We start from the raw sequence: 12,186 nt of genomic DNA on the forward strand, positions 1-12,186 counted from the left end.
TTTCCGGCCCATGACCCCCCTGAGATACAATCAGAGGTCTGGTGGTTTTCGTTGGCCCGGGTCTTAGCCCCTCGTAGTCTGCCGAAACATCAGACCCGTCCTCCTCCTCCTGCGGGAGCAGTGGCGGTCATCCTTATCACAGGAAGTCACACAATACAGCAGAGGAATGTAAACCCAGCGCTTTGCTGCAGCTGAACTCGCAGAAACACCATCAAAACTTTCACTGGAGCTTTTTCTTATTTTTCATTCTTCAACCTGATTACGTTGGAACGCTGCGTCCACTGCCGGGACATTTTCCCATTTTACAGACATGTTTCTGTTTTGTAAATCAGTGAACAAGAAGACACAACGGTGCAAAATAATCTGGCTCTTGCTCTTGATATCGAGGCTGAGAATTTGTTGACTCCATTGAACAATGTTCAGAAACTCCACCGTTCATACAGTACAGGAGGGAAACAAGTATTAGAAACTGGGAAAAAACTAATAAAATGCAGATCAGTTGATATCGATAATTATGAGGATAAATGTCACGTTATTGTTTCTTTTAAGTTTAAAGACTAATTTTGGCTCCTGAGTGAAGCTTGTGGTTTTAAATGAGCAGGAAATAACCAACACTTGATAAACAGCAAAACCTTTAACAGATCTGAGGTAATGTGTGTTTTATACCTCCTCACTGTGCCTACACAATTCAGAAGCATTATATCGTATATATTGGACTTTTTTATGGCTAGAGATGAAAATTATATTGCAACAATTATTGATATTGTTCTATTGCCCGGCCCTAATGGAAACACCATGATGTTTTGTTAGTTAGTGCTTGATGGCGTCTTCATCCTCTTCGTTCCCCCTCGTTTGTTTTCATGAAAATATATTTTTAAAGCAGAGGTGCTCTTGGCTTCAGGCAGTGCGGCCCACCCGCGCTTTAAAACTCTGCATGAAATCCTGAATAAACGGCAATAAAACACAAAACCACTAACTGCTGCCTCCACAATGGGATCCGGATGAATCGGCTTTTCTCTGGCAGTCAACAAAATCCACATTATACTGTAAGTTTCTAGTGCTGAAACTGTTCAGTTAGTTACCAAACAGAAAGTTAATGTACAATGATTGAAATGCTGTTGTTTTGAGTCATTTATCGAGCAAACATGACAGATATTTACTCCCAAATGTCAGAATCTGTTGTGTTTCTGTTTAACATCATTAAAAAGGAAATATCTTCTTGTTTGGGAGTGTTCACCAAAAAACAGGTAGATTTAAGACGTCATCGGGAGCTCTGGGAATTTATTATGGCTGCTTTTTCCTGAGGTTTTATACACAAAAAGATTAAATTTGCTTACTTCACTCTGTCTGAAAGTAATAAAATCCACTTACCAGCACGTCAGGAGTTCGCCAAGTTGAAGTAACCTGCTGCTGGCAGCTTCAGACTGATCAGACACGACAGTGGAATCAATCCTCTCATCTCCCTCTTGGCTATGAGGTGAATAAGTGGTTCACACACTGTCGAACTAATCCTTTAATCAATCATTCAAAAGAAGAATGGACAGATGACATGAACTGATAATAAAAACAGGGTTTAGGACGCAGGGCCGATGAGACAGTAGGAGTTCACTGAGGAATCATCTGATTTCTGCACAGTGTTTATTCTTCAGGAGGAATTTATGCTTTATTTACCACGAAGATTCTTCTGCCCAAATAAAGAATCTGAATGTCCGACACATGGTGAAACGGTCCCGTGCGATTCTCCCTGCATGAGTTTGACCCTGACCGTCGACCTTTGACTCTGACCTGGGGCATAAATTGGGCTGCAGACACACTACTTTGTTTCAGCCATCTGATCTCTTTCTGAAAAACAAGTGAAGCCCCTACCCCCACCCACCCCCCACAGGCTCAGGTCAAGGAGAAGGAACCCTCGGTGATCTGATGTTGACGGATCGGGCCTGATCTCAAAACACTCCATCTTTTAAGGAGACTCCGGCTCTTGTTTCTTGCCTCAGTTGTGTCTGATCACTCGTCTGGAGGCTCAGCCTGGTGACGGACACCAGGATGGATGAGGCTGACGTATGGTAAACTGATCTCACCGTTGCCCCCTGCAGTCTGAAGAGGGTGTAGCCTCCAACCTCCCCCCGAGGCTGCATTGTCCTCGGAGGTCATTGGGTTTAACATCCAGGGAGAATGACTTTTACGGATGGGAATGTCTCTGTGTTTACAGTAGAGTGAAAAGCAGTTTAGCATAGAGATATGACGATAAGAATAAAGTCATCCTTCCATGTTGCAACCACAAGTGATCAATAATCTGGTTCGTCTCTTTTTTGGCAAAGTTTTGGAAGTATTTATTGATTTGAAATGTGGTCCTCATTGGAAAAGACAATATAAGTTTAGATACTGTCACAATACAAGCGTCATTCAAGTATCATTTCTTTTCACAGATGAGTTTCTTCTTCCCCTCGGAACGCGATTCTCTAAACTGAGAAACTCTGCGAATCCAAGTCCATCAAATAAAAAAAGATCGATCCAAAGTAGACAATCAGATTCCACTGTTGTTTCATTCTCTCCACCCGACCCCTCAGCAGTTCAACATTCCTGCTCGCTCATTGGGCCGAAAGACTTGGAGAGTGATGAGCGTGACACTGACCCTGGTCAAACCCCTTCTCTGGCTGACACACAGGTGTGTGGCCTCAGGGGGGGAGATAGACATCCTCTCACACACACACACTCAACACAAACACACTCACGCTGCAGAGCTCACGACTGGATCCCTCGGGGTCTTTAATCCTGCCCTTGATTCCAGGACGCTCTCCCTTCACTGAGCATCACTCGTCTCCTTCAGTCTGGAGGTTTCTTGCGTTGCGGCTTTCAAATAAAAATCAGTGAGTGTCACAGGTTGGATCTTTAGCTGCAGTTTATTTAGTCACACTATTGGTGTGATAAATGTCAAAGTATAACTAGAACCAAACAGCCCCCTTAAGAAACCACATTTAAATTCACTAGATCCAGATTTTTATTTGGATCGGAACTCACTAGTATTTGTCCCCTAAACATGTGTGACTTTTATCATCAAGATTCATGAATGTCTTTCTGAGAAATCAAAGAAAAATTTTGAAAAACGCCCTATTTCACGATATAAAGGGAAGACATAAATTTTGTGATAATCTGTCCTGTGGTTTTTTGTAATCCTGCTAAAAAACAAACAACGCAGACAACAACATAACCTCTCTTGTGGCGGTAATAACTTTTATTCTATGGTAGCTTTACTTCTTGTATCCAGTTCTTAAATCTTGGCATTAGACACTGTGCAGTGTTTGTGGTGTGAACATTTCCAGATGTTGTAAACTGAGAGGGAAATCATTTAATTGGCTGGTTAAACGCTGGCATCGCAATACACCAAAATCTGCTGCGGGGGGAAGAAAATGTTGTATAAAGTGATTTTCTTTACATTGGTACTCTTCCCCGTGTACAGTAACTCTCTTCTTTTTATGGACATGGAGAAGAAGCTAGTCGGTGCCAAGGGAATGCTCCCTCCTAATTTTCTCCATCAGTTTTCAGTCCAATATTTCCTTCCACTGGCATCTCAAATGAAACAACCCGGTGTCATCAAGTTTAAAACTCCGCAGTGAGCGTAATCTCTCCTGACAATCTCCCACAGGAACCAGATCTCACGTTGACGGAGCCGATGTGCACCTGAAAACTCAACAACACATTGTTCCTTTCATTCTCAATTTTAATTGCTCAAATTATGGTATATACGCTGAACTGTCAGCATCTGTATCTGACCCGAGTCATTATGTGCAGTTTGTGGAACTGAGGGGAAAGATTTGATCTGGTTGGGCCGATGACAGATTTGGCAGCGTGTGTAGCCCGGTGGAAGTGAAATGGAAAAACTGGGACTTGTTGTGGAAGCGTTTTCTCGGTCCTGCGTGACTGACAAACGCAGCGTTCATGTCGGAGGAAGTTTCAAGGTTAGAGGCAGCGAGGACAACACGTTACTGCTGCGTGCTTCCTTTCCACTTGAAATATATTTTTATTCTGTTTGGATGTATTCTGTAATTTCCCCCCGCTCATCTTTGCTGAAGTTGCGAGTTAAGGAGACAGGTTTAAGGATGGAAACAGCACACGCAGTTTCCTGAAGGGAATCTCATGAATTTCCAGTCACTTGAACATTTTCCACACTTTCCAATGTCGGACTTCAAAGATTCAAACTGACATGAAAAGAAAGATAAATTCCTTTTTTTTAAACGTTGCTGCTCAAAAACAAAGCCCGCTGCTGTGTTCAACCAAAACATCGAGCATTTTAAACACGTCTGATTTTCTTTGTTTGTCCTTATTTCTGTTTTATATTTGAATGACAGAGTCATAAACGTATCCCTGTTTCTGTCCCTCAGACGTGAACGAGTGTGAGGAGACCAATGGAGGCTGTGCGGCTCTGTGCTGTAACACCATAGGAAGCTTCTACTGCCGGTGTCCTTCTGGACAAATACTGAGCGAAGATGGAAAAAAATGTAAAGGTGAGTAAATCCGCTGTTGTGTTGCTTCGCTGGGATGTTCGTCACTTTAAAGGGGCACTTCCATGAATTTATCATACGAGTCATAAGCAGTACATATAACTTTCCTTTATTTTCTTTTAAACTCTTTCATTTCAATCTAAATGAGTTTTTATATATCGTCTAATGTTGCTCTTACATTTTGTACCGATGCTTTTTACATTTTATGTAAAGTACCTTGAATCGCAATGTTGTTGAAATGTAAAGAATACAACTAAACCTGCAGTTCAACTTTATTAGTGCAGGTGAGTGCATGAAATGTAAAATGCTCTAGAATTCACAGTAAATGGATGAGACTGGTGCTTGCAAGAAAGGAAACGTGTATAAGGGGGATAAGAGCATCAGTGGTTCGATCCCTGACTCCTCCAGTCTGCAAGTAAGTGTCCGTGGGAAAGACACTGAACCCCAAATTGCCCCTGACGGCTGTGCTGACGGTGTATGAGTGGTGTGTGACAGAAGAGCACACAAGCACTGTATGACGGGATCGGCCATACATTTCTTCTATGCAAAATCCTTGGTTTTAGGTTTAGCATTAAAGCTATTATCATTTTCAGCTGCTCTCAGATCCTCAGGCTGTTCCACCGCCTCGGAGGAAAAATACTAAAGGTTCTGCTCTGTAGAACAACCAAAAGACTCAGTGCCAGCAAACCTGAGAGGATCATCCTGAATCATAGATTGGAAACATATCAGATGTGTCAGATATTCTTAAAGACGAGATAGAGAATTTTAAAACTCTCAAACTGACAGGCAAACAACGTGAGGGCTCTCAGATAAGTGTTAAGTGTTCTCTCCTTCTGGTGTAAGTTAGCACCCGGGGCTGCAGAGTTCTGAATCAATTGTAATGGACATGATGTGATTTTGGATGAGCCAGACTGGAGCACATTACAATAGTCAAGCCTGCTGGATAAAACAGCATCAGTGCATAAGTCTCTGCGTCAGTCAGAGAGAGAAACAGCTGCTCTGTAGCTGGATGTTTGAGATGATAACAAGCAGATTTGACATGAAAGACCATATTAAGTTACTTTATGTGGAAATGTGGATTTTAACCAATCCTTTAAAAGTCTTATAAAGTCTGGTGAGGTTCCCGAAATTAATTAAAGTACAAAAAACACCATTAAAATCAATATTACGCGACCAGATATATGTTCATTGGCTTAATGGTGTCATTAATGTTTCTGCTTTTCTGATGTTCATCAGCTGTGTCTCTCTTTCAGTTTAATCATCACATACACATTGCTGATAATATTTTCTCAAAATCTTCCTGAATGAAAGTCAAACTGGAATGACACTCAGTAGACTGCATACCTCTGCAACACTTCCCTGAAATCAAGCCGCACCGAATTTCACGCATTCACAGATATCAGTCCTAAATATGTTTTTCATTAAGATCCATCAATTATTGCCTGAGAAAGCTGTGAAAGCTGGAGAAAGAAGTAAAAGATACAAAATAAAGATTTCTGGATCCCTTTTTTTCTGGATCTTCACGAAAAATGTACCTGGTTCTTTTTTGTCCACGTCCCATCTGCCCACCTTGTTTCATGAAAGTCCCTTCAGTAGTTTTTACACAAACAGACAAACAAACAGACAAGGGCAAAGAAAAACAGCTGAAATAATCCCATATTTTTTTGCCCTGTTTTACTCTGACAATGACCCTTAAATGTTATTTTGTTTGACAGAATCTGTGGCATTTAATTTTCCTTTTAAGTCTGAACTTACTCGGAAGGTTTGTGTCTTTACATCCTTAACTTTCACTGGACCGATGAAACGCTTTTGGGCTTTTATTCTGTATTTATTTGCTCATGAACTCATTCATTTGACTCAGTGAACGTGGGTCCTGCACCCAGTGAACATCAGAACCAGATCATTTTAGCTCAAACGAACCACAGCACCACATCTCTTTAACTCGTACTCTGAAGACCATTAAATGCTCTCGGCTTTTTCTCTCCGTGTAACCGTTGAAGAAAGTGCAGCTACCAGTCTGTAAAGACACAGAGCATCTCCAAACCGCAGCAAAACCAAAGACTGAGCTTCTGCCCGGCATTTTCCCATGAGGTTTCCTTTCTGCTCCTTCGTAGCTCCATGTTTCTGATTACCGTCTCTCTCGTGAGCGGTTGGTTTAATCAGAATAATGATTCCTCTGTGCTGTAGCCAAGCCCTGAGGAGAGATGCTGGAGTGCCCTGCAGTCTGTCTGCTGGAGGAACCAGCGAGAGATGTGATCCAGGTCATGGTTATTAGGAGGGCTGATGGGAACGTTGTCACAGCTGGCTTTCATAGCTGTCTCACCCTCAGCCACTGGTGCATATGGGAGGAAAACAGCAACCCGCAGCATTAGAGTCCTAATTGTCTGTAATTGGCGAGAGAGGTAGAAGAAGCTGGATGGATGTTGTGGATGTTGTGCTGCTTGTGTGGTACGGCGCCTGGAGAGAGTGATCGGCTTTCCCTCTCCACATTGTCGGCGAGATGCCGGGACGGCCGCAGCACAAAGCCCATATTAGTCCGGATGAGAGGCATCATCCATTCAGTTAGCTGTGAAGAATAAATGATTGAGAAGAGCTGGACCGCGCGTAACCACATTAATACTTAGGGGGAGATTCCTGTCCTTGGCAACATGTAATATTTTTTCAATGAAAGACATCTGCTGCGGGATGTTAATATAGCAACACTGCTGGCATCTCCAGGATATGAACAAATACATCTTTTGTTCAGTAGAAGCAAATTCTCAGTTTCCCACTTTCCCTTGTGGTGAGTTTCCTACACAGAAGATCCTGCTCAAATTCCAGCAAAGTGTACTTTTGCTTTCTGCTTTCAGATTCTTGTTTTGGTGTGAACGAGCAGCGTTGATACAAATGGCTCAGATCAGTGTAGAGGAGTCCAACATCGAGTGGTGTCAGCCGAGCGCAGTATATAGCACTGTCAACATTTTAGCCGTCATGCCAAATTAACTTTACAGCTCAGACCAACACGACCGTGAAGGCGGGAGTGATGGTCTGCCAGCTCTCGCCATACGTCGTAATGCTGAGAAACGTCTTCCAAAACCAACAGGTATAATACGCTCTCGTTAAACCCTGAGAGCAGCATGGTTCCTGTAAAGGTTTTTTTTGTTTAAAAGACAAACATTTCCCCGTTGGTCGCTTCTCTCCAGGATTTGTATTTATACTCTGAGTTATTCTACAGTTATGGCTCTGAGCCTATTGTCTGTCTGAGCTGCTTCCCTCCTCACCTGGCTGGCACCTGTGTCCTCGTAATTCTCACGTCTGCACAAATACGCATTTTTCTGTGCGATGTGAGCGGGAATCTGTTGGCATGTCGTGTCACAGTGAGGACCTGGATCAGTTTCTGCCGGTCCTGGCTGAGCATGCCTTCACCTCAGATGGTTGCGGCCTGATGTAATGACAGTACAGGTGTACGTTACAGAGGCTTTGATGAAGAGGAGCGCTGAGAAGAAGTGGAGCTCGTAGTCACCGCCTGTGGCAGAGGTCTCTGTGGGCCATTAGTGTTGGGATGAGGGAAGTGATCGTGACCATGAACATGCTTCGCGCCGTGGAGGCTCCACAAAGAGCTGCTGCCATCCTGCTGCTGTGTCTGGATGTATGTGTTGGCAGCAGATGAGAGAGCGCAGAGCTTAGCTCCTGAATGGACGATTTCACTGCAAGGCTCATTCCTTTCTCAGATGTTTGGATTAAAAATGCTGTATTTGACTTCTGGCTCTTATCAAATATGGCATTCCTTTGGTGGCAGGTTTTATTTTTCAATACATGTCAAAATCAAAAGGAAAAATGCAGACAGCCCATTACCTTCTTTGTTCTCCAACACCTGAAGGATGTGCAGTCACAAATGTGCGCACTGTGCCACAGCAGAGTTATGCAATGAATTATTCAGGGGAAGATATAAATCTTTGTTGACTGTTTGTGGAGCACTGGATGTACCTTGAGTGTAGGGGAGAGTTGAGACTCAGGGTGAGTGGAGAGTGTGGAGACAAGGGGGAGAGAGAGAAAAGAGGGGGAGGAGGATCTTTAATGTGCTGGACATTTAGCTTTGGATGGGAGGGTGAAACAGAGAGAGAGAGATGGAGGGAGGGAGAAAAATCCAGAGGCAGAGTGAATAAGAACCAAGTTACCATGTAACATCAGAGCAGGAGTCTTTACTGGACAACTGGTTACTACCTTAAACAGTTCATAGTTAACATCCTCAATGAAAATAGTTTTGCTGTAGATTTTAAACAGTTAAAAAAAATTACTTTGGAGGTTTTGTGAGACTTTATTCTCCAGCCATGGCTTTGTCGTCAGGATGGTGGATTTTCCTCCTGGCATCATTGGAAGTGATGGCCTGTCTGACATCCGCTGCAAACTATCCACAAAGTTACTATAGGAGGATCTGTTATAGGCCACACTGTTACCATGGATACCAGGGCTACAACCTGGGCTACCCGGCGGCAGGTAAGAGACGGCTTCACAGCAGTTTAATGCAGATTAAGATTAAGTTTGTCGATGCAAAGATATTTATTTTACTTAAAATCCTGGGCACATTTTTTTCTTCTATTTATTTAGAAGTTCTTATATAGCAGTAGTAGGAATTTCAGTAGTGAGAGTATTTGTTTGTGTTGCAGCTCAGCCAGACTGGTTTAATCAGTTTCACCCATAATGAGTCTGCTGTACGCGCTGTCTGGCTCTGCCCACATAACGTGGTCTCTGATCAGAGCAGGGGAGGATCGCTCTTATCAACAGAGATTAGAGCACATGAAAACATGAGCTATGAATCATGAGAGACGCTTTGTAATCCGAACGCAAACAGGGCCAGATACCAGTTACTCTTTCCACAGATTATGTCAATATTATTATGACTGAATATTTCTTCTCATGTTTGGCACATCTGCAGGGCTCTGGGATAAATGCACATGGTAAAATGTGTTTAACATTTATTACTGTCGTGTTGCTCATCGCCCCTGTGATCTGCTGCTTTATTTAGATGTTGTTCTTGGAGATAAATCACTCGTGAATTTATCTCATGCTCCCAATAAGAACCCATCAAACACAAACCTGTCCTTGGTGATGACACCGAGCTGTAGGTGGCTGTGGCAGAGATTTAATGTGCTTCCTGCAGAAGCCAGCGGCTGCTGAGGCTTTGGCTCTGAGCTTGAGAAAGGATCATGTTCTGGACGTAGAACCCGGGCTGGAGAGGATTTACCGACTCAGCACTGCACCAGACACAGGAACAGCAGCTCCGCAAAAGGCTGGAGACGTTTCATGAAAACCCAAAACCAACGAAGAGCGTGTGCAGCATGGACGGAAAGAGAGGACGGCTCCTGCCAGCTTTCCTGGACGAAGCGAAGCTCTAGTTTGGCAGCAGAGAGTCGAAGGAGAGGAAAGTTTAGAAGCTCGTGTTTGCCCCAAACAGTGCATGAGAGGATGTCGTGAGAGGATATTGGGAGTAAATGGGTTCAGCTGAGGGATATTTCTATAACTCAACCGTCTTGGGCAGGTTTCATAGTTTCATAAATAGATTTTAATCCCCTACTGCTCATATACTGCATTTTTGTCCTTAATCTAATCCCATTCTTTTTTTATTTGGAACAGTAGAATCAGTGTTTCATGTACTAACCACTGAGATTTCACGCTGCTTTTCTCCATCAGGTTTTTGGGTCGTGTAAAGATCTGATTTATGGGTAAACTACAGGTCACTTACTGCTTGTGTGTAGGTGTTTAACATGGGAACATGAAGAGTGCAGTGAAGTGGTGATGTGTAATGTGCATGATGAGGCTCGGATACAGATGGTTCATCTGAGCGCATCCCTCTGCCAAGGCTGTCTCGCCTATACATATATATGTTCCAGTTCAAAACAATAAGGTGAAAGTCACCTAATACACAATACATTCTCTCTACACTCGCCACTACTATACTATATAAAATACACAAAATACACGATAGATGCTAGATGCTATGTTAATGTTTCAAATATCATATATGATCTTTAAACTTTCTAGCCTGCCCCCGCCCACACGTCTTTTTGTTTGTGTGGGAAGAAACTGAACTGTGTTTGGAGAGATAAACTCAACTGTATATATGTGTTTATGTGCATTGTTTTCACAGCACTAAGGGTTAAAGTCTGTTTATTTACTCGGTGGAGGAGGTTTCCACTGTGTTTTGAGAAATTATTAACGGGGCTTGTTTGCACCCGACTGTTTAATGTTTACGAGACAGCGCTCTAAGATGTGGTCGAAGTATTTAAAGATATAATTACTATGATGTCTGTAACTTAATAAACCAGGTCTTTTTCACAGGAGTTGTCTGAATTCTTAAAATAGTTTGCAGCTCTAACAGCCGCCTGGAGTCAGGTCTGTACTGAACAACACATTTCTCAAGCAGACATTTCGCCTGGCGATGACTAATGGTCTTTTATGATGTGTTTGCTGTTTTACAGACCGTCAAACAGCAGCCAGAGCCCATTCACACTCTTTAATGTATTATGTCACTCGTCTCAGTCAGCAACATTTCCACTGTAAAACTCCTCAGTTTCAGTAATGCTGAAGCCAGCATGTGACTTGTCGCTGCTCGGAAGGGACGTGAGTCGGCTTCATTTCCTGCATTTCCTGATGATGATGATGATGATGACGAAGATGGCGGCCTGTTAGCTTAAGTCCAAACAATCAGCCTAGATCTCACAGGGGGCCCACTGTGAAACTCACAAACGATTTATTATGTCTTTGACCCCTAAAATAAAATGTGTTTAGGAAGACAGGCTGTTTAATTTGAAATCTGGTCGCACGGCGAGGCGGTCATTTTTCAGTCGCCACCACTTTCCCAGATGAAGGACCCCCGTTCTTTTATTTGTTTATAATCTCGGTGCTCGGCTCAGAGGAATGTGTATGTTTTGCATCCTCTGATTTAAGTTTCCATATGTTTGCTGCACACAGGGGACTTTGACGAGAAGCACAGGAATTTAAATTTGGTTTTAAATGTTCAGTAGTTGTTACCACATGGGGGATTTGTTTGTTTGAGCTGCAATGCACTTGCAGAATACTTTCCCTTCTCATCCATCATCCACTTTCCTCTTGGAGGAAGACTTCATCTTAAAGCCTGCGTTAAATTCCTCTGTCAACTTGGCTTCTACTCCTCCTTGTGACCAAGTTTTTTCTCATAATGAGAGGATTTAGGCAAATTACACTCATTTCTCTCCCGTCTCTCTTTCCCCCCGCCTGCTTCTGTCTTTCTCTTTTCTCCCTCCGTCCCTACAGATATCGATGAATGCCAGGTCCACAATGGAGGCTGCCAGCACAGATGTGTTAACACCAGGGGCTCCTACTACTGCGAATGTCACCCGGGCTCTCGCCTGCATGTGGACGCCCGCACCTGCCTCGGTGAGGAACCTACTCTCTCTGTGGCGGCGATTTTATTTTACAAGCTGTGGAAAAGGAACATGAGTCTGTTCAATGATATCCTGACTTCTTTTATCAGGATGAAGTGACTAAACTGGAATTACAGCCCTGTATTTGTTAGGTGGGCTGCAAAGGTGCAAATACACACATGCACATTAGTCCAGTTTCTTTAAAACATGAAAGTGATGCACAAAAGATCAAACAACCTGTTGTCAGGGAGGATTTGAGGTCTCCTCCTGCATGAAATCCAATAAGCACCAGAGTATGAAGACGA

At 43.1% G+C, this 12,186-nt stretch overlaps 1 protein-coding gene across 2 annotated transcripts in view; it reads left to right on the forward strand.

Annotated features, from left to right (window-relative positions):
* megf6b (multiple EGF-like-domains 6b) overlaps positions 1 to 12,186 on the forward strand; it is a 59,317-nt gene that overhangs the window by 28,806 nt on the left and 18,325 nt on the right. Inside the window, exons 5-6 of one of the 2 annotated variants that reach the window (XM_034586464.1) lie at positions 4,380 to 4,502; positions 11,772 to 11,894. In XM_034586464.1, coding sequence (XP_034442355.1) covers positions 4,380 to 4,502; positions 11,772 to 11,894 — 246 coding nt within the window. Of the gene's footprint in view, positions 1 to 4,379; positions 4,503 to 8,665; positions 8,976 to 11,771; positions 11,895 to 12,186 lie in introns of those variants that run through there. The other variant, XM_034586465.1, reaches the window with a different exon arrangement.

Source organism: Hippoglossus hippoglossus, chromosome 5, assembly GCF_009819705.1.
Source record: "Hippoglossus hippoglossus isolate fHipHip1 chromosome 5, fHipHip1.pri, whole genome shotgun sequence".
Classification (NCBI taxonomy): Eukaryota; Metazoa; Chordata; class Actinopteri; order Pleuronectiformes; family Pleuronectidae; genus Hippoglossus; species Hippoglossus hippoglossus.